Source organism: Lepidochelys kempii, chromosome 9, assembly GCF_965140285.1.
Source record: "Lepidochelys kempii isolate rLepKem1 chromosome 9, rLepKem1.hap1, whole genome shotgun sequence".
Classification (NCBI taxonomy): Eukaryota; Metazoa; Chordata; order Testudines; family Cheloniidae; genus Lepidochelys; species Lepidochelys kempii.
In genome coordinates, this window is record NC_136388.1 from 55271471 (window position 1) to 55294587 (window position 23117).

Here is a 23117-nt window from a genome sequence, read left to right on the forward strand (position 1 = left end):
CTCCACATGGCAAATGTTATAAAAGGCCCTGGAAACACCTCTATTTGGTCTTCAATCCTGCTACTTACCTCTGGAGGAACTTTGCTACAAACTGAAGTTCTGAACAAAGGACTGAATGATCCATCCAAGCTGTGGATGTATTCTAGAGACTTGACCTAAGCCAGCAGTTTATTCCATCACTGAACCAAGAACTTCGCCATTACTGTATGTAACTGATTCCTTTAACCAATTTTAACTCTCACCTTTCTTTCTTTCTTTTTATAAATAAACCTTTAGATCTTAGATACTAAGGGATTGGCATCAGCGCGATTTTTGGATAAGATCTAAGATATATATTGATCTGGGTGTGTGGCTGGTCCTTTGGGATCAGAAGAACCTATTATTTGATGAGACTGGTTATAAAGAACCATTCATCTCTGAATCCAGTGTTTTTGGTGGTGATATAAGAACTGGAATGCCTGAGGAAACTGCCTTTATGGTTTTTTGTTAGCCAGTGTGGTGAAACAGGAGTTTACTTTTGTGGCTGGTTTGGTATAGCTTATAAAAGAATAACCACCAGTTTTGGGTTGTGTTTGCCCTATTTCTCAGCAGTTCGTCCTGAATTTGGCATCCTCAGTTGTGACCCACTAAAGCATGGTTACAAGAAGGGAACAGGGTGCAAAGGGGTCAAAGCGGGCTTTCATGAGCCACGCGAGCACCAGATTCAGGTCTCATGGAGGGACTGAGTCCCAGACTTGGCGGTAGAGCCACTCCAGACCTTTTAAGAACCGGACCGTCAGGTTATGAGTGAAGACAGACCTGCCCTGGAATGGAGGGTGAAAGGCTGATATAGTGACCAAGTGGACCTTAACTGATGAAAGGAACAAACCCTGGAGCTTCAGGTTCATAAGGTAGTCCAAGATTAACTGCAGCAAGGGCTGCTCAGGCCTAACCTCTTGGGCCGAGGCCCAGCACGTGAATCGTTTCCATTTGGCAAGACAGATCACTCTAGTGGAGGGCTTTCTACTACCCAGTAGGACCTGCTGGATTCGGGCCGAGCACTCCTGCTCTTCAGTAGTTAACCACGGAGCAACCAAACTGTGAAGTGCAGCACTGCCAGATTCAGGTGCAGGAGCCGGCTGTGATTCTGCAACAGAAGATCTGGCAACTGCATCGGGGTTGTCACAGGCAGGTCCATCAGCTGAACCGGTGCTGGCGAGGCCAAGCCAGGGCTATCAGGATAACCTTGGCCTTGTTCTGCTTGATCTTAATGAGGACTCTGTGAAACAACAGCACCAGCAGGAAAGCGTACATCAGAGGCCCTCAACCATGGAAGTAAGAAGGCGTCTGGCAAGGAGCACCTGTCGAGCCCCTGAAACGAGCAGAACCTGTAACAGACGCTTCCTGTTCTGACACGTTGTGAACAAATCCACTGAGGGAGACCCCCACTTTCAGAAGTTCTAGTAGATCACATCAGGCTGGAGTGACCACTCGTAGCGAGACGAGAAAGTTCTGCTAAGGTGATCTGCCGATACTTTTCTGGTTCCTGGGAGGTGTGCTGCCACAAGATGAATGGCATGCTGCACACAAAAGTCCCAGAGCCAGAAGGCTTCCTGGCAGAGGGCTGACAACCTGGCTCTGCCTTGCTTGTTGATATGAAACATTGGGGCGATATTGTCCAGCAGGACTTGAACCACTTTGTCTTGTAACTGGGACTGAAAAGACTGGCAGGTCTTGTAACTGGGACCGAAAAGACTGCCCTGAGCTCCTGACATTTGGTATAGCTTGGTATAGTGGGGGGGAGGGATAGCTCAGTGGTTTGAGCGTTGGCCTGCTAAACCCAGGGTTGTGAGTTCAATCCTTGAGGGGGCCATTTAGGGATCTGGGGCAAAAATTGGGGATTGGTCCTGCTTTGAGCAGGGGGTTGGACTAGATGACCTCCTGAGGTCCCTTCCAACCCTGATATTCTATGATTCTATGATTTATGTGGAGGAAGCATCGACTTCTGACCAATGGCCCGGTGTACTGAGCTCACCCAAGTTGGCTCCCCAGCCCAGGTCCGAGGCATCAGACATCAGAGTTAGCGACTGGGGTGGGGCCATGAAGGGGACTCCCTGCAACACCAATTTGGGGTCCAACCACCACACCAGTGATGACTGGATGTGGTCGAGCATCTTGACTACCAGGTCCAGGTCATGGCTGCTGAGGATGTAGACCAACGTCAACTATGCCCGCAGCAGCCGGAGGTGAAGCTGGGCATGATGGACCATGTGAGTACAGGCAGCCATGTGGCATAGCAACCTTAGGCAAGTGCAGGCAGTGGTGAGCAGGTGCCCCTCACATGGGAGATTATATCCGACATGGCTCAGAAACGGGCCTCTGGAAGGAATGCCCTGGCCTGTGTGGAATCAAGGACTGCCCGATGAACTCTACCCATTGCACTGGTACAAGGGTCCATTACTTTTTGTTCACTAACAGGCCCAGGTGCCACACCAGATCGAGGCTGCTCTGCACTTAATCCTGCAATCTGCCCTTGATGAGCCAATTGTTGAGATAAGGACAGACCTGGACCCTCCGATGCCTCAGGTAAGCAGCTACTGGGGCCATACGTTTTGTAAAGACCCACAAGGCCGAGGAGAGGCCAAAGGGAAGCACCATGGACTGGAAATGGTGCTGGCCCACCATAAAACGAGGGAATTGTCTCTGTCCTTGGAAGATAGAGATATGGAAATAAGTATCTTTCAAGTAGAGAGACCAGTCTCCCAGATCCAGGGAGGGGATGAGGGAGTCCAAGGATACCATGCAAAACTTCAAATTCGTGAGATACTTGTTGAGCCGTCACAGGTCCAGAATGGGTCGTAGGCCCTTGTTTACTTTTGGGATCAGGAAATAGCAAGAGTAGAAACCTTTTCCCCCTCATTTCCTGAGGGACCTCCTCCACCACCCCCCAGTTGTAGGAGGTTGTCCACCTCCTCAATGAGGAATTGCTCATGAGAAGGGTCCCTGAAGAGGGATGGGGAAGAGGGGATAGCCGAAAACTGAAGGATGTAGCCCAGTGACACAATTTCTAGCACCCAACGGTCCAAGGTGACTCTCGACCAGGCCAAACAGTAGGGACGGAGATGGCTGAGGAAAAGATAAGGCGGGCGCCAGGAGGTGACTGGGGCATCGCTCTCGAGTGAACCCTCAATATGACCGTTTCTGGCCGCCATGGTGTTCGGTTGCACAGGTGAACGGGAGGAGGAAAGGCAGCAGCGACTAAACCCAGTGTCCCTTCTCCTCGCAGATCCCTGCTGAGGCTACCAGGGCCTTGGCGGCGGGGTCAGCCAGAATTGCTTCCTCGCTGACTGAGGTGTATCCAGCCCCAGGGAGCGGAGGGTGGCCCGAGCGTCCTTCAGACCACGCAGCCTCGAGTTCATCTGTTCCGAAAACAGCCCAACTTCATCCAACAGGAGATCTTTTATGGAGGACTGCAACTCCTGGAAAAAGCCGGCGGTCTGAAGACAGGAACTGCGCCTCATGACCACCACCAAGGCAACCACCCCAGCTGCCGAATCATCCGCATCCCAGGCAATCTGGAGGGAACACTCAGCCGCTGCTGTAACTCCTCAACAAGGGCCCCAAACTCTTGGGCCACCTCGTGGGGCAAGGAATCTTTAAACTTGTGGAGGGAGTCCCACAGGTTAAAATTATAACACCCAAAAGAACCTGGTGGTTCGCGACCCGGAATTGGAGACTGGCCATGGAATACATTTTCCTCCCAAAAAGGTCCAGTCTGTTGGCCTCCTTATTTTTGGGAGTGGAACTAGCATGTCCTTGCTTGTCCTTTTTGTTGGCCGTTGACACAACCAATGACCCCGGGAGCAGGTGGGTATATAAGTATTCAAACCCCTTGGCAGGGACAAAATTTTTCTTGGACCTCTTGGAAGTGGGTGGGATGGAGAACAGGCTTTGACAGAGGGCTTTGGCAATGTTCAGGATCCCTTTGGGCACCAGGAGCGCAACACGTGCAGTGGTGGATGCAGAGAGCACATTGAACAAAGTGTCTGATTGCTCTGTCATCTCTTCCGCCTCTAGGCCTAAGTTAGCAGCCACCCGTTGGAGCAGGACTTGGTGCTCCTTAAAGTCGTCCAGTGGGCTCGCACGGGAGGGTTCCACCACCAACTTGTCTGGAGAGGACAATGATGACTGAACCACCAGGGGAGGGCCCGGGGCAACATCCCCTGCACAGGTAGGGGGTCTCGGGTGGGTACCTGTCACTCCATCTCAGTGCCTTCCAGCACTTCCTGCACCAAGCCTGGTGCCGCCAGTGTCTATTGGAATCTGTCTGACACGGCAACCGATGACTGGTGAGACAGGGGCATAGGTATAACTGGCATTCCCCAGGCATTCTAGTAAGGCTATTGCACTGCCCACTGGCCCTGCTGCCAGGTTGGTATCTCTGAGGCGGATGCAACGTCCGGAGCCCAGTCGCAATGGTACTGTCTCGGCAAGGGGCTGAACTCCCTCTCCATGCCATAGAAATCCTCCAGTGACCAGGGCGGGGCCATCAACACCTGAGACTAGCAGCTAACTGTCTCTATGTGTGGCCAGTGGCTCAAATAGTCAGACCAGTGCTGGGAGTAGAGGGAATGGTGCCTTGTTGGGGAGCATCCCTGAGGTCTCGGTGACACTGACCGTTGGCACGAAGATGACCAGAGCTGTCTGTACGGCGTCCGGTGCTTCCCTCTGGTGAGGCCCAGCACAAGGGCAGAGATCAGGAGCATGGTACCAGCAATCTGAAGCAGTGAACCGGTGACCTGGGCTGATGCAGAGACTAAGGGATGGCGACAAAGGGCTCTGCCTTGGCTCCAGAGACTGGTGGTGCTCACTCGCCTTCTGGGAGGCTTTAATGGCTGGCTTGCCCTCGTAGGGAGCCTTCACTGGCTCCAACACCGCACGTGGTGCCGGCTGGGGTGGAAGAGTCCTTTGTTCTCTGGGTGCCAGGAGCTGATAAGGTGTTGACTGAGCCATCAGTCTAGGTCCCCTCCTGCTCCCTGGAGTCAGTGGCGGATCCCTTAGTGGGGTAAGGACGTTGTCTCAGGGACGTGGCTCAAGCCTTGGCCTTTGCCCAATGCTCCTTGGTCCAACTTGCTCAGTGCCGGGTCCCTCTTTTTGATCTTTTTCTTGGCACCAGCAAAGGGGACCAGTGCCGGGGAAAGCCCGGTGCTAGGGGAGCACTACTCACCGAGGCCAAAGTGCTGGGTGTTGTGTCTAGCCAGGCTGACTCCGAGGCTGGATGAAGAGTGGCCTCCGTGAGGAGGGCCCTCAAGCGAATGTCATGTTCTTTCTATGTCCTGGGAGGAAAGTTCTTACAGATGTGATATTTTTCTTTAACGTGGGATTCCCTCAGGCACTTCAGACAGCTACCACACGGGACACTAACAGGCATAGACCTGTTGCAGTCAGAGCAGGGCTTAAAACCCAGAGACCAGGGCATGCCCTGCCTAGGGCAAAGTCCCCATCTGGACCCTAATTAACTACAGTACTTAACAGCTACTTACTAACTAATCTACAATATATCAAACTATTTACAGCTGAAACACGAGGTTTGAAGAGTAGGAAAAACCACTGACCACTTGCGAAGCAAGGGAGAGAGAGGTGCTCTGACCAACCACCATGGGCGGTAAGAAGGAACCGAGAGGGCATAGGGGCCAGCAGTGCCTGATATACTGACACATGAGCACAGCACTCAAGGGGGCACCACAGCTGACCCTACAGATACTGCTAAGGCAAAAGTCTCTGACAACTGTGCACATGGGCGTGCACAAACCTAGAATGGAATCGACATGAGCAAGCACTCAAAGAACCCTCAGGTGCAATTATATTCCTCAACACACCTACCATAAAATTATAGTAACTGGGCTCACAGACAGCACTGTTCTGTAACTACACACTCTAAAATACTATGAATTTACCAGAAAAAAATTGTGTCTATTGAAATCAAATATGCAAACAACTTTTTGACATAAGCTTCAATATTAAAATCATGAGATTTAAGTATAACTTTAATTCAATGGTAATTCTGTGTACTGCATAGACTCCATCTAAATGTGGTATTGATTTAATGACAGGGATTCCACGAACTTCCTTGGGAAACCTATTCCAGAGCTTAACTACCCATATAGTTAGACAGTTTTTCCTAATTCCTAACCTAAATCCCTCTTGTTGCAAATTAAGCCCACTACTTCTTGTCCTACCTTCAATGTACATGGCGAATAACTGATCACAGTCTTTAGCATATTTGAATACTCTTCTCAGGTCCCCCCTCCCACCTGGTCTTCTTTTCTCAAAACATGCCTTTTCTTAACCTCTCCTCAAAGATCAGGTTTTCTAAAACCTTTATCATTTTGGGTGCTTTCCTTTGGACTCTTCTCAGTTTGTTCACATCTTTCCTAGTGTGGTGCCCAGAATTGGACACCGTACTCCAGGTGAGGCCTCACCAGAGCCAAGTAGAGTGGAACAATGACCTCCCATGTCTTACATACAACGCTCCTTTTAATACATTAATATGAGCCTTTTTTTTTTGCAACCACATCACATTGTTCATGCATATTCAATTTGTGATGCACTATAACCCCAGGTCCTTTTTAGCAGTACTACCACTTAGCCAGTTAGTCCCCATTTTGCTGTTGTGGCATTTGATTTTTCCTTCTTAAGTGAAGTACTTGCTAGATGCCATGACTACAGTACTTTGCCTTATCCTTATTGAATTTCATCTTGTTAAATTCAGACCAATTCTCCAATTTTTCAAGGTCAGTTTGAATTCTAATCCTGTCCCCCGAAGTGTTTGCATCTTCTCCCAGCATGGTGTCATCCACAAATTTTTTAAGTATACCATCCACCCCATTATCCAAGTAATTAGTAAAAATACTGAATATTACTAGACCCAGGGCTGACTCTCTGGGACCCCACCAAATACATCCTCTTAGTTTTACAGCCAACCATTGATAACTACTTTTTGAGTATGGTCTTTCAACCAGTTGTTCACCCACCTTACAGTAATTTATTTTAGCCATATTTCTTTAGTTTGTTCATGTGGGACTATGTCTAAATCTTTACTAAAATCAAGATAATACCACTCGCTCCTATCCACTCCGCCAGTAACCCCATCAAAGAAGAAATTAAGTTGACTTGGCATGATTTATTTTTGACAAATCCATGCTGGCTATTCCTTATAACTATTATCCTTTATGTGCTTACAGCTTGATTGTTTAATAATTTGTTCCAGTATCTTTCTATGTTTCAAAGTTAGGCTGACTAGTCTATAATTTCCCAAGTTGTCTTTGTTCCCCTTTTTTAAGATAGGTACTATGTTGGCCTTTTTCCTGTCCTCGGAGACCACACCCTGAGTTCTCAAAAGGTAATTGCTAACAGTTCAAAATTGCTGTAGCTAGTTCCTTAAGTACCCTAGGATGAATTTCATTGGGCCCTGCCAACATACATCTAACTTATCTGAATATTGTTTAACCTTTCCCTATTTTGGCTTCCACTCCTTCCCCCTTGTCATTAATATTATTTTGAGTATCTGGTCACTATTAACCTTTTTAGTGAAGACTGAAGCAAAAGACGTATTAAACAACTCAGCCTTATTGATGCCATCAGTTATTAGCTCTCCTTCCCCACTAAGTAGAGGGCCTACACTTTCCTTAGTCTTTCCCTTGCTTCTAATGTGTTTAAAGAACCTCTTCTTATTCGTTTTTATGTTCCTTTCTAAGTATAACTCATTTTGTGCCTAAGTCTTTCTGATTTTGTCCCTGATTTTGTTCATGTTATTCTTTGGTGCTCCTCCTTAGCGATTTGTCCATGTTTTCACTTTTTATAGGTTTCCTTTTTGACCTTCAGGTCATTAAAGAGCTCCTGATAGAGCCATATTGGCCTCTTAGTAGTCTTCCTATCTTTCCTTTGCATCAGGATAGTTTGCAGTTGTAAGTTCAATATTGTCTCCTTAAGAAACTGCCAGCTATCCTGAACTCCTTTATCCCTTAGATTTTCTTCCCAGTTCTGAGTTTGTTAAAGTCTGCTTTTTTGAAGTCCATTGTCCTTATTCTGCTGCTCTCACTCCTTCCTTTTCTTAGGATCATGAAATCTATTATTTCATGACCATTTTCACCCATACTGTCTTCCACTTTCAGATTCACTACTAATTCCTTCGTGTTGATCAGAATCAAGTCTCAAATGACTGTTTCCCTGGTTACTTCCTCCACTTTCTAAAACACGAATTTGTCCCTAATACGTTCCAAGAATTTTTTGGAAATGTATTTTGTCATACTACTTTTCAAACAGATGTCTGGGTAGTTAAAGTCTCCCATTACTACCATGTCTCCAGTTTTGGATATTTCTGTTCATTCCCTTCCATGAAAAACCTACAGAAGAAAAAAGTTTACTGCAAAAATTTAGGGGGCTGTAAATTGGGGTAAACATGCCACATTCTCCCCTTTCATATGTGATTAGCAATGGCGTGCAGGTGCAGTCTGTAATCTGGCAACCATGTGGAGCCCAGGAATCTGAAGCAAATTCTGGCCCCAAACCCTACAGATCTCCAAACATCTGCTGCAGGAGTGCCTGCTCTTTTATGAACCTCTCATACCCTTAACTCCAGCAATGGGCGGCATGACTCACACAGCTGCCACAACTACATACTACATAACACTCAGAAGTACATTAAAGCCACAGAAAAAAACTAGCAGCAAGCTGAAACAAGCAGCATTAGCTCCCAAGTGGCAATTTGCCCCATAATTGAGCTCCAAAGTTCTGGGCTCATGGTGTATAGAGTGTCTGCTCAGAAATTCTGACCCCTTATGGCTGGCCATGCCTTCTTCAGTCTTGCATATTTGACAACACATGTCACTGTAAACAGGATTGGCCAGCACTTCACAGTTGGTGGTAGGCCTGCCTAACAGTCTCTCATCCTCATCACCCAATCCAAACAGACCTCTTTTGTAAACTTTTGTTTCTCTCCCCACCATGCAGCAAAGGGAGCACAAGGCCCCAAAACACTAGTTTTAGCTGTAGGCAAATTTACATCTGAAGCAAAAGTACTATAAGCAACACTCCTATTAAAAAGAAAATACACAGGAATTACATACTGAATAATTTACTCATAACTCTTGTTACTATTTGATATTTTAAAATACACTTGCTTATGTCTAATGAGGGCCAAGACAGATACAGGAAGTGGAAAACCTTAAAAGAGAAAAGTAGGGATATTAAGGAGGTGGGGGGAGACCTTTACTACAATAACTGAAGGATGAAGCCAAAAAGTATCCTTTACGATAAAATCCACTTGCTTTACAAAAGGATACATCCACTTGCTTTACAAAATTATAGACTTAAGCATTTCTACTAACATTTAGAAGACTTCTTTCAAACAGTGCCATGGCTATAGGTATGACTAGACTTACATGGACTTCTGGGTGGAGCTTGATAAGAAACCTTTTTCTCTTGAAGCTTAATTTACGGACTTTAGACCAGTTGAAGGTGTTGATTTTTGTGGTACCCTAAATGAAAAACAAAATTATTTATGGCTAGCAAGAAATGTTTACACTGTCAAGTTGTATCTTAAACAGCAACAAATGTCCCTCCTTGCCCCCACAATTCATTGTAGTCAAATCTATTTTCAATTTATTCCTTTGATCAGGCTTTAGCTGCTTTGCAATATCATTCATAGATTAATAGAAAACATAGTCTTCAAGCAGATATTGAAGGACAATATCAGGTACTTTGTGGTATATATAAGTTTTAGATAGGTATTTTTGTTTTTTTGTAAATTTTCTGTTATTCATTCTACCCAAGGGCAACTCTACGAAATCCAATTTAACTGTTCACCTGGGTTGAGTTTCTCAGGTGCTATCAATATCTTCAGAAGTAGAAGTTAGTCATCTTGTGCAGTAACGATGCTTCTTCGAGATGTGTCCCCCTATGGATGGTCCACCATAGGTGTGTCTACATCCCTGTGCTGCTGATCGGAGAACTTCAGTAGCAGTGTCCATTGGGCCCGCACATGCACGATCTCTCCTTGTACTGTGCCATGAGTCTAGCCAGTGCGCACAGGCTAATCGTCCTCAATGCCTTCTCAACCGCCGAGTCATAAATGAGAACTCCGAATTAAAAGGGAGGAGAGCAGGTTGTGGAGCACCCACAGAGGGACACATCTTGAAGAACCATCGTTACTGCACAAGGTGAGTAACTTCTTCTTCGAGTAGGATCTCGATGCGTACTCCACTTTAGGTGACTCCCAAGCAGTACCCCTTTTGGAGGGCTGGGACTTCGGAGTCAGGTCAGTTACAGATGACAGTACTGTGATGGCGAAGATGGCATCGGAGGTGGAGTCCCCAGTGATTGTTTAGCGTTCTGCAAAAGTGTGTACTGATGCCCATGTCCCCACTCTGCAGATCTCTGTGATGGGGCATCCTTGAAAAAAGCAACAGATGAGGAGATCAATCTTGTGGAACGTGTACAGATCGGTGGTCGGGGCAGGAGGTCATGTTAAGAATTTGGTAGCACTGTCTGATGCAATTCAAGACTCACTTAATCATAGAATATCAGGGTTGGAAGGGACCTCAGGAGGTCATCTAGTCCAATCCCCTGCTCAAAGCAGGACCAATCCCCAATTTTTGCCCGGATCCCTAAATGGCCCCCTCAAGCATTGAACTCACAACCCTGGGTTTAACAGGCCAATGCTCAAACCACTGAGCTATCCCTCCCCATCCTCCTCTCCAGTGTATCTACCACTCCTCCCAGTTTAGTGTCATCTGGAAACTTGCTGAGGGTGCAATTAATCCCATCCTCCAGATCATTAATGAAGATATTGAACCAAACCAGCCCCAGGATCAACCCTTGGGGCACTCCGCTTGACACTGACTGCCAACTAGACATGGAGCCATTGATCACTACCCTTTGAGCCTGACAATCTAGCCAGCTTTCTATCCACCTTAGAGTCCATTCATCCAGCCCATACTTCTTTAACGTGCTGGCAAGAATACTGTGGGAGACCATGTCACAAGCTTTGCTAAAGTCAAGGAATAACACATCCACTGCTTTCCCCTCATCCACAGAGCCAGTTATATCATCATAGAAGGCAATTAGATTAGTCAGGCATGACTTGCCCTTGGTGAATCCGTGCTGACTGTTCCTCATCACTTTCCTCTCCTCTAAGTGCTTCAGAATTAATTCCTTGACAACCTGCTACACGATTTTTCCAGGGTCTGAGGTTAGGTTGACTGGCTTGTAATTCCCCAGATCCACCTTTTTCCCTTTTTTAAAGATGGGCACTACATTAGCCTTTTTCCAGTCGTCCGGGACCTCCCCCAATCGCCATGAATTTTCAAAGATAATGGCCAATGGCTTTGCAATCACATCCACCAACTCCGTTAGCACTCTCGGATGCAGTGCACCTGGCCCCATGGACTTGTGCTCGTCCAGCTTTTCTAAATAATCCCGAACCACTTTGTTCTCCACAGAGGGCTAGTGACCTCCTCCCCATGCTGTGCTGCCCAGGGCAGTAGTCTGGGAGCTGACCTTGTTTGTGAAGACAGAGGCAAAAAAAGCATTGAGTACATTAGCTTTTTCCACATCCTCTGTCACTAGGTTGCCTCCCTCATTCAGTAAGGGGACCATACTTTCCTTGACTTTCTTCTTGTTGCTAACATACCTGAAGAAACCCTTCTTGTTACTCTTAACTTCTCTTGCTAGCTGCAACTCCAGGTGTGATTTGGCCTTCCTGATTTCACTCCTGCATGCCTGAGCAATATTTTTATACTCCTCCCTGGTCATTTGTCCAATCTTCCACTTCTTGTAAGCTTCTTTTTCGTGTTTAACATCAGCAAGGATTTCACTGTTAAGTCAAGCTGGCCACCTGCCATATTTACTATTCTTTCTACACATCGGAATGGTATGTTCCTGTGACCTCAATAAGGATTCTTTAAAATACAGCCAGCTCTCCTGGACTCCTTTCCCCCTCATGTTATTCTCCCAGGGGATCCTGACCATCAGTTCCCTGAGGGAGTCAAAGTCTGCTTTTCTGAAGTCCAGGGTCTGTATTCTGCTGCTCTCCTTTCTTCCCTGTGTCAGGATCCTGAACTCGACCATCTCATGGTCACTGCCTCCCAGGTTCCCATCCACTTTTGCTTCCCCTACTAATTCTTCCCAGTTTGTGAGCAGCAGGTCAAGAAGAGCTCTGCCCCTGGTTGGTTCCTCCAGCACTTGCACCAGGAAATTGTCCCCTACACTTTCCAAAAACAACTTGGATTGTTTGTGCATTGCTGTATTGGTCTCCCAGCAGATATCAGGGTGATTGAAGTCTCCCATGAGAACCAGGGCCTGCAATCTAGTAACTTCCATTAGTTGCCAGAAGAAAGCTTCGTCCACCTCATCCCCCTGGTCTGGTGCTCTATAGCAGACTCCCATCACAACATCACCTTTGTTGCTCACACTTCTAAGCTTAATCCAGAGACTCTCAGGTTTTTCTGTAGTTTCATACCGGAGCTCTGAGCAGTCATACTGTTCTCTTACATACAGTGCAACTCCCCCACCTTTTCTGCCCTGCCTGTCCTTCCTGAACAGTTTATATCCATCCATGACAGTACTCCAGTCATATGAGTTATCCCACCAAGCCTCTGTGATTCCAATCACATCATAATTCCTTGACTGTGCCAGGACTTCCAGTTCTCCCTGCTTGTTTCCCAGGCTTCTTGCATTTGTGTATAGGCACTTGAGATAACTTGCTGATTGTCTCGCTTTCTCAGTATGAGGCAGGAGCCCTCCCCTCTTGCACTCTGCTGCTTGTGCTTCCACCCGGTATCCCACTTCCCCATTTACCTCAGGGCTTTGGTCTCCTTCTCCCGGTGAACCTAGTTTAAAGCCCTCCTCACTGGGTTAGCCAGCCTGCTTGCGAAGATGCTCTTAAGACTTAAGAGAATCTTTGGGCTGATATTGCTGAGCCCTTGGATCCTTCCACCACAGAGGTGAAAAGTCTAGGGGACTTCCTGAAGGCCTTTGTCCTATCAAGGTAGAAGGCCATGGCTCTCCTGACATCTGGGGAATGTAGTATAACCTCCCTATTGTCTTGGTGAGGCTTGGCGTAGAAGATTGGAAAGTGAATTGATTGATTCATGTGAAACAGGGAGGTTACCTTAGGGATGCATTTTGGATGCAGCCTGGGTAAAACCTTGTCTGGAAAGAATATTGTTTAAGGGGGATGCGTCATCAGAGCTGCTATCTCTCCTATTCTTCTGGCTGAGGTAATTGTTATCAGGAAGGCCGTTTTCACTGACAGGTATCTAAGCAAACAGGTGGCCACTGGTTCAAAGCGGGGGCCTAATCAGCCCTTTCTTAACCAGGTTTAGCTCCGACATAAGCGTAGGGAATCGAGTTTGAGGGAAGAGATTTATGATACCCTTAAGGAATCTTTTTGTGGTTGGGTGTGACAGCACCAATAAAAGGCTGTAATAGCTGATAGATGGACCCTAAGAGAGCTTAGGAATAATCCTGACTTTTTAAGGGTCAGAGCATAGACTAAAATATGTGGAAGAGTTACTGAGGCTGGAGAGATTTGTTGGGACATGCATCAAATCTGAAACCTGGACCATTTCTGACAGTAAGTACGTTGTGTGGAGGGCTTTGTACTGTGTAAACAGAACCTCCTGTACCTCCTTTAAGCGTGAACTTTCTAGGTGCTGGAACCAAGCAGGAGCCTGTGAAAGGAGGTGCAGATAGGTCGGGAGAGAGATCAGCAGACACATCGCAAGCTGTGTCAGGTTGGTATCTCTTAAGTCCTGAAGCCGAGGGCAGTCAGTCATAGAATCTTAGAATATCAGGGTTGGAGGGACCTCAGAAGGTCATCTAATCCAACCCCCTGCTCAAAGCAGGACCAATCCCCAATTTTTGACCCAGATCCCTAAACGGCCCCCTCAAGGATTGAACTCACGACCCTGGGTTTAGCAGGCCAATGCTCAAACCACTGAGCTATCCCTCCCCTCTGACCTGCGAGCCTTACTGCTGTCAGCCTAAGAACAGTATGGTAGACTGCTAGCAAAGTGGTATCGCAACCATGATCATCCCCCTACATTCTCCAAAGAGGAACAGGGTGAGCATACCCCCCAACAGGGCCCTAGGTCAGCCCCTATGAATTCCAGGCATTGCACTGGGGTAAGGTTTGATTTCTGGGTGTTGATCTGTAAAACCCAGTTGTGTGAACAAATGTATTGTAGTGTAGATGTCCTCTTCCAGAGATGGGGCTCTGAGGAGACAGATGTCCTGTTCTGAGTAAACCATTATGCCTTGCAAGCATAAGTGAACAGCTACCTCTGAGAGAACTTTGGAAAATATTCTTGGCGCTGATGACAGCCCAAAGGGGAGGACTCTGTACTGATAATGGTCGTGTCCCAGAGCGAACCTGAGAAATGGTCTGTGAGCTAGTAGGATCGAGATGTGAAAGTAGGCATCCTGGCAATCGAGGGACAAAAAGAATGGTTACTCACCTTCTCATAACTGTTGCTCTTTGAGATGTGTTGTTCATGTCCCTTCCTATCAGGTGCGAGCACACGTGCACGATGGCCAGAAGATTTTTCCCTTAGCAGCATCCGTCGGATCAGTCTGCGCGCCCTCTGGAGTCGTGCCCTTATGGCGCCTAGTATATAGCCCTACTGACCCACCACCCCTTCAGTTTCATCTTGCCGGCTACTCTGCCAGAGGGGTAGAAGGGTGGGTATTGGAATGGACATGAACAACACATCTCGAAGAACAACAGTTACGAGAAGGTGAGTAACCACTTTTTCTTCTTCGAGTGCTGTTCATATTGATCCCAGTCAGGTGACTCCCAAGCAAAATTAGGAGGTGGAGTAGGAGCTGTCCACTGACTCTGGCCTGTCTAGTAATTGCGTAGTGTGTAGCGAAAGTGTGTATCGATGACCATGTCGCCGCCCTGCAAATTTCCTGGGTGGGGACTTGGGCCAGGAAAACTGTTGATGAAGCTTGTGCTCTTGTAGAGTGCACCGTTATTGGGGGCACTGGGATCCCTGTTAGATTATAGCACTCGGTAATGCAGGCCACAATCCATGATGAAATGCACTGTGTCGAAACAGGCTGGCCCTTCATTCTGTCTGCTACCGCGACAAAGAGCTGTACCTACTTCCTGAACGGTTTCGTCCTTTCTACTTAAAAAGCCAGTACTCTGCTGACGTCAAGGGTGTGGAGTCTCTGCTCCATGCTACTCGCATGAGGCTTGGGGTAGAACACCAGGAGGAAAATTTCCTGGTTGATGTGGAACTGCGATACCACCTTCGGGAGGAAGGCCAGATGGGTCTGAGCTGAATCTTGTCCTTAAAAAACACGGTGTAGGCAGGCTCGGACGTTAGAGCCCTAAGCTCAGACACCCTCCAGGCTGAAGTTATCGCCACCAGAAATGTGACCTTGTAGAAGAGGTAGAGCAGGAAGCATGCTGCTAGAGGCTCAAAGGTATGCCCCATGAGCCTAGAGAGGACCAAGTTAAGATCCCAAGCCTTTCAGGAAGCGACTAACCAGGGGGTTAGCAAAAACCAAGCAGCCCTGTACCCCCAGGGGGAAAGCCGAGATGGCAGCCAGGCGTACTCTTATAGAAGACAAAGAGGAGACCTTCCTGCTTTAGGTGGAAAAATTAATCCAAATTTGGGGCACTGAGGCTAGCACCGGGGGAAAGTCTCGCTGAGCTGACCAGGCTGAAAATCTCTTCCACTTGTCCAGGTATGTGGCCCTAGTGGAGGGTTTCCTACTGCCCAAGAGAACCTCTCTGACTTGTTCTGAACAGGAGAGCTTGGATGGATTCAGCCACGGAGCCTCCAGGCTGTGAGATGCAGCGACTGCAGCTTCGGGCACTGGAGCCGCCCATGATCCTGCGTGAGAAGGTCCGGGAAAAATGGCAGGGTAATCGGGGCTCCCACTGTTATGTCTAGGAGAGACGTGTACCAATGCTGGCGGGGCCAGGCTGGTGCTATGAGAATGACCTGAGCCCGGTCTCTGCAGATCTTGAGCAGGACCTTGTGGATGAGCGGTATGGGTGGGAAGGCGTATAGAAGGAGGAGGAACTCGTCCGCTGTAGAGCCCGGACTGAGATTCTTGAAGGTGCAGAACTGCTGACACTTCCTGGCGAAGAGGTCAATCAGGGGACAGCCCCACCTCTGGAAGAGCAAAGATGCTACGTCTGAGTGAGGGGACCACTCGTGGCTGTGAAAAGATGTGCTGAGGCTGTCTGCCAGCTCATTTTTGACCCCTGGAAGGTACGACGCCTGTCGATCAACTGAGTGCTCTATACAAAAGTCCCATAACCTGAGGGCTTCCTGGCACAGGGGAGAGGAGCGTGCACCCCTGTTTGTTGATGTAGAACATCGCGGTTGTATTGTCCATCATGACTGATACACATCGACCTGCTAGATACGGGCAGAATGACTGACATGCTAGGCATACGCCCTGAGCTCCCTGACATTGATATGAAGACAGAGATCTGTCTGTGACCAGAGGCCCCGAGTCCTGTGGTCCCTCAGAAGAGTCCGCCTCCCAAATCTGACGCATCCGTTACTACAGTCAGGGATGTTTGTGGAGCAGTGAAGGGGACTCCTGAGCACACCTGCTAAGCATCTGTCCACCACAGGAGCGAGTCGAGGATGGGGCAAGGCAGGATCATGATCCTGTCCAAGCTGTCCCTGGCAGGTCTGTACACTGACGCAAGTCATGACTGAAGCGGCCGAAGCCTGAGTCTGGCGTGCTGAACCATGTATGTACAGGCCGCCATGTGGCCGAGTAGTTTGAGACAATTTCTCACGGTGGTGGTGGGGAACTGCCTGAGTCCCTGGATCATGGCATCGAGAGCCTGGAATCTCGCCTGCGGGAGGAATACTCTGACTTGAGTTGAGTCCAGAACCGCTTCTATGAACTCTATCCTCTGGACCGGGGATAGAGTCGATTTTGCCTCGTTCAGTAGGAGGCCCAGATTCTCGAAGGTGGCTCTGATGAATGCCACCTGAGCCCTGGATCGGCCTTTGATCAGCCAGTCATCGAGGTATGGGAACACCTGTACCTGATGTTTCCGCAGAAAGGCGGCGATGACTGCCATGCACTTGGTGAAGACTCGAGGTGCCGCTGACAGGCCGAAAGGGAGGACCATAAATTGGTAATGGGAACCGATTGTTGTTTTGCGGTATTACTATGTGAAAATACGCGTCCTTCAAGTCGAGGGTGGCATACCAGTCTGCTGGATTCAATGAAGGGATAACGGAGGTCAAGGAGACCATGAGAAACCTGAGTTTCCTCATAAACTTGTTGAGGTCGTGCAGGTCCAGGATAGGCCTTAGACTGCCTTTGGCATTAGGAAATAGTGGGAATAGAAACCCTCGTCCCAGTGCTCCAGTGGAACCTCCTCCACAGCCCTTAGCGCTAGGAGCAATTGAACCTCCTGAATGAGAAGTTGCTTGTGAGAAGGGTCCCTGAAGAGGGATGGGGGAGGAAGGGAGGGAGGACACAGAACTGGATGGAGTATCCCCTCTCTACCGTGCGAAGCACCCAGCGGTCCAAAGTTATACGGGACCACGAACTGTAGAAAGGGTAGGAAAAGATAAGGCGGGGTGAATCCAGTCTCTGGTCTGGTGTGCTGTCCTTGATCGCACCCTCAAAATGTCGGTTTAGGGCCAGATGGCGGTTTGGGCAGGCCTTGATTAGCGGAGGGATGTTGTCTTCTCCTACCACTCCGGTTCCTCCTCCTAGAGTTGTCCTGGTGATTCTGCTGTTGGAACCTTTGAGGAGGTTGTGGAGGAAATGTCTGTGCTATGTGGTGGTGGTATGCAAGCCCAAGGATCTGAGGGTGGCTCGGGAATCTTTTAGGCTGTGGAGTCGTTTGTCTGTCTTCTCTGAAAACAGAGTCTCACCCTCAAATGGGAGGTCCTGAATCGTTTGTTGGACTTCATAGGGTAACCCTGAGACTTGCAACCAACCCCCCACCATCGCATAGCCACTCCTGTCGCCATGACACTTGTGGCAGCGTCTGCAGCATCTAAGGCTGCCTGCAGTGAAGTGCGGAAGACTAATTTTCCTTCTTCCACCAAGGCGGTGAACTCTGACCGAGAGTCCAAAGGGATGAGTTCCATGAACTTAGCCATGGAAGCACAGGTGTTATAAGAGTACCTGCTCACAATGGCCTGCTGGTTAGCAATATGGAGTTGTAGACTGCCAGTGGAGTAGATTTTTCTACCCACGAGGTCCAGACGTTTAGCATCCCTATTCTTTGAGGAAGGATCTTGGAAACCTTGTCTCTCCAGCTGGTTAGTCGCATCGACAACCAATGAGTTTGGAGGTGGATGAGAGTAGAGATGCTCAAAGCCTCTGGAGGGGACGAAATACCGGCGCTCATTGCATTTGGCAGTGGGTGGCAGAGATGCCGGCATCTGCCATAGAGTTTTGGTGGTATCCACCACCATCTTTATAAGGGGTAAAGCTACCCGTGAGGGCCCCAAGGGTGCTAGGATGTCCACCACGGGATCCATGTCCTCAACCACCTCCTCGGCCTTGATGCCCAAGCCTTGGGCAGCCCTGCAGAGCAACTGCTGTAAAACTCTGTTCTCCTCTAACGCAGGGGCTATGGATGTCCCTGCCAATGCTTCATCCGGCAACGAGGAGGAGGAAGCGTGTGCCAGTGGTGGAAGCTCCCTACCGTCTGCCCCAGAGGGGTCACGTGATTCCTGGGGCAGCATCGGAGGAGGTGGTGCAGATAATGGTGCTGGGGCCGTAGGCGTCATAGCCAAAGTCAGTGTCAGCAGTAGTCTCACAGGAGGGAGCTGCATCGGCACACTCACAGGAGCTGCTGGGGTCGGGGGGCCCGGTACTGAGATCGGCACCTGGGCCGTAGGTGCCTGTATCGAGGTCAACGTTGACAATGGTGCAGGAATGGGAGACAGGTGTGTCGATGTCGTGAAGGCCGGTGCCGAAGTCGAAGTCGAGCACAGTGCCGACGACAGTGCCGGAGGAAAAAGTGTTGGGAACGTAGGCACCGGGTGTGGATGCACAGCGGAAGGTGGTACATAAGTGGTGGAGGCAACTAAAGATGCCGCTGAGCGTAGACCCTGGGTTCCTCCCTGGCCCTAGTGATAAGCCCAGGGAGTCCAGAAGGGCCAATGAGGTGGGTTCTGCCACTGTGGAGGCCACACCTGATGCTCCCTTCTGTCTCTGCCTGACCTCACTCTATGGCTTCTGCTCCTACTTGGGAGCTATAGGAGTCGGGCTCTGACTCCGAGGTCTCAGACACTGAAGACCATGGAGGAGCCGATCCTTGGTGTTTCGAATGGCGAGAGCTCAGAGAGCAGGAAAGCTCTCTGTCGGAGTGTGCAGGTGCCGATGGACAAGGCGAAGGGGCGTGCCTCGATATCCCTTTCCCTTAGAATGCACCAAAGGACAGGGCTCTGTCGGCGTTGAGGGTTCCTCCCTGGTAGGTGAGAATGGTGCTGTCAGGTGGAGGAGATCTCTGGTGGCCTGGTACACTTCCGGCATGGACGGGAGCTGAAGCTGCTGTGTAGGTGCCGGAGATTGAGGTGGGGCCAGACTCGACTGCCTTACCTGGACAGGAGTCGACAAAGCCCCGGAAGGAGACGCTCGCCTCGGGTTGCACTTCTCAAGGCTTAGCCGGAGAATGGTCATCCGGCTTTTTCTTCTTTTGGGGCACCGGTGAATGGGAGCGGTGCCTACTATCAGAATGAATCATAGAATATCAGGATTGGAAGTGACCTCCGGAGGTCATATAGTCCAACCCCCTGCTCAAAGCAGGACCAACCCCCAATTTTTGCCCCAAATCCCTAAAAGGCCCCCTCAAGGATTGAACTCACAACCCTGGGTTTAGCAGGCCAATGCTCAAACCACTGAGCTATCCCTCCCCCCACCGATGTGGCGGTGCCGAGCGTCCCTGGAGGAGTCCTTCCTTGGTGCCGAAGTTGCCGATGGCGCCGGGGCGTTCCGCGTCGAGGACGACGCCGTCGGGATCAGGTCTCTCGAGCCCGGGTCAGAGTGGGGGCGCAAGGCTGCCTCCATGACGATCACCTTCAGCTGCTGTTCCCATTCTTTAAGCATTCTCAGGCAGAACTCACAGCAGATCTTGCAACGATCTTTCTGATGAGTCTCCCCCAGGCACCAAAGACACGATGAGTGCGGATGACTCTGAGGCATGCACTTGGCTCAAGCCGCACAGTTCTTAAATCCTGGGGACCGTGGCATGCCACGGCGCTGGGGCCAGAGTGGTTGGTGGGAAACCCCCAACTACTATACTATGCTAAACTTTAAACTGGTACTACTAACAACTAACTAACTATATACACAGAATAACGAAGAAAACTTGCTGAGCAAGAGCCAAGGGAAGTTCCAGCCACTGTCACCGGCGGTAAGAACGAACTGAAGGGGTGGCAGGTCAGCAGGGCTATATATTAGACGCCATAAGGGCGCGATTCCAGGGGGTGCCGAGGCCAACCCGATGGATGCTGCTAAGGGAAAAATCTTCCGGCCATCATGCACGTGCGCGCACACACCTGATTGGAATTGACATGAACAAGCACTCGAAGAAGAATCCAGTCTCCCTTTTCCAATGTTGGAATGATTGTTGATAAGGTACCCTATCTTGAACTTCTGAGCCTTGACAAACTTGTTGAGAGCTCTGAGATCTAATATGGGTCTCCAACCTCCCTTTCTTTTGGATATTAGGAAGTAATGAGGGGAGAACCCCTTGCCTCTCAGATGCTATGAGACTGGTTCTATGACCCCTAACTGGAGGAAGCAATCTATCTCCAGTCGTAGTAACTCTTGTGAGAAGGGTCCCTGAATAGGGTCGGGGAAAGGGGTTGTGGAGGAGTTATGGAGGTGAAGTGACTGGAGTACCCAGATCGGATGATCTCTAAAACCCATCAGTCCGACGTTATGCATTCCCAGGCACTGCAGAACACTGCCGATCATGGGCCAAATGGGTATACAACCATAGGTGGTTGCATCAGTTGTAGCGAGTGGTCTCGTGGCGCCTCGACCTGCCCGTCAAAAGGGGTGTTTATATGCGGTTGGTTGGGATGCGGTTTACAGGCCAGACAGTTTGCGCTTCAGGAATTTCCCATTCTTCCTCTGTGGTTCGTAATGGCGCTGAGGTTAATACTGAGCCGCATATGGTCTCTGCTGAGATTGGGGACTAAAGTGCCTCTTTTCCTCCAGTGTACAGATTACCTGCGACCTCAGGATAGCCATGGAATCCTTTAGGATATGAAGGGAGGCGTTGGTCTTTTTGGTGAAGAGCTTCGTACCCTCAAAAGGGAGATCTTCCACTATAGACCGCACCTCTTTCGGGAATCCTGATAAGTGGAGCCATGATGCTCATTGCATCACCATCGCCATGGAGATGGACCTAGCTGCTGTGTTGGTGGCATTGAGGGCCGATTGTAGAGATGTTTTTGCTACTAATTTTCCCTCTTCTATGATGGCTTTAAAGGGGGGAGGGATAGCTCAGTGGTTTGAGCATTGGCCTGCTAAACCCAGGATTGTGAGTTCAATCCTTGAGGGGGCCATTTGGGATCTGGGGCAAAAATTGGGGATTGGTCCTGCTTTGAGCAGGGGGTTGGACTAGATGACCTCCTGAGGTCCCTTCCAACCCTGATATTCTATGATTCTATGATTGCCGGTGTCCCTTGAGCAGTTTGTCAGTAAAGTCATTGAGTTTGTAAATGCCCACACACTGTGTCTAGCCTGGTGGTGCGGCATGAGGAGAGACAATGCATGTGCGGGACCAATAGACACAGCTACCAAAGTTTTCTAATCAGCAGCACAGGGAAGTAGACACACCTACAGTGGAGCACCCATAGAATCATAGAATATCAGGGTTGGAAGGGACCTCAGGAGGTCATCTAGTCCAACCGTCTGCTCAAAGCATAGGGCCATATGAGCAAATGCTGAAGGAACTGGATATGTTTAATTTGGAAAAAGAGGAGATTAAGGGGGGACATGATAGCCGTCTTCAAATACTTGAAAAGCTGCCATAAAAAAGATGGAGAAAGGTTCTTCTCTCTTGCCACAGAGGGCAGCACAAGAGGCAATGGGTTCAAACTACAGCATAGCAGATTTAGATTAAATCTCAGGGAAAACTTCCTAACTGTAAGAACAGTAGGACAATGGGAACAGACTGCCAAGGGTGGTTGTAGCAGCTCCTTCACTGGAAGTTTTCAAAAGGAGGCTGGATAGCCATCTGTCCTGGATGGTTTAGAGACAACAAATCCTGCATCTTGGCAGAGGGTTAGACAGGTTGACCCTTGTGGTCCCTTCTGACCCTACAGTTCTTTGATTTAAGGTCAGCTATTAAAAAAAGTCAGAAAAGCTTTGTAGATTAAAGTTACTGACAGTTACTTAAGGAATTATAATCAAAAGGAAGATGTACTTATCTGGTGTCATTTCCCCAACCTACCTGGAATACTAGTATGCCCATGTGTGAAACAGCCAGGTTAATTTTCGACCCCTCACGGTCAGATGCAAGGTGAAATCTAAGGCCATACATCTCCAGTTTCCGAGCAATTTCAAGCACCTGGAAATCTGACTCAGCAGGAGTTTGGCCCCTCCAGTGAGGAACAAAAGCATAAAAATACAGAATATTAAAAACAACATGATATTATAATACTTCCAAAGGGTCCAAAGTAATTAATCTATATGTCCAGAACTAAGCAATAATTTTCTGCCTAATTTACATTGACAATTTCACTCCATAAAAGTATTACTGCTACCTTTGAAATATGACTAACAAAATATAGACTAACAAAATATAGAGAAGAGAAACTGATACAGAGAAGCAATTGAAAACTGGTATGAAGGTTATCTGATTCAAAACCCAGAAAGAGGTCAATAGATCACTGTCCAAACAGGAATCCTGTTCAGTTTTTATTTCCTGCTTAGGTATGCATCGATATACCCAGAAAACAAGGGGGAAGTTGAGAATATTGCAAAACAGCATGACAGAAACACAGCAAATGTTGCAACAACACAGGACAATCTAAAATGGGATTATAAAATCAGATTAGAATTATCCAGATAACATTGTATGAAATTAAGTATCCAGTACATTCGAAGCA

General features: G+C 48.6%; 1 protein-coding gene across 19 annotated transcripts in view; it reads right to left on the reverse strand.

Annotated features, from left to right (window-relative positions):
* Positions 1–23117, reverse strand: part of FARP2 (FERM, ARH/RhoGEF and pleckstrin domain protein 2) — a 272156-nt gene that overhangs the window by 84954 nt on the left and 164085 nt on the right. For all 19 annotated transcript variants that reach the window (XR_012160855.1, XR_012160856.2, XR_012160858.2 and 16 more), the window contains 2 exons: positions 22460–22607; positions 9423–9518 (listed from right to left, as the gene is read on the reverse strand). Coding sequence is in view for 15 of the 19 variants with exons in the window: in XM_073360436.2 (XP_073216537.1) it covers positions 9423–9518; positions 22460–22607 (244 nt within the window). In the remaining 4 variants the exon portion in view is untranslated. The remainder of the gene's footprint in view (positions 1–9422; positions 9519–22459; positions 22608–23117) is intronic.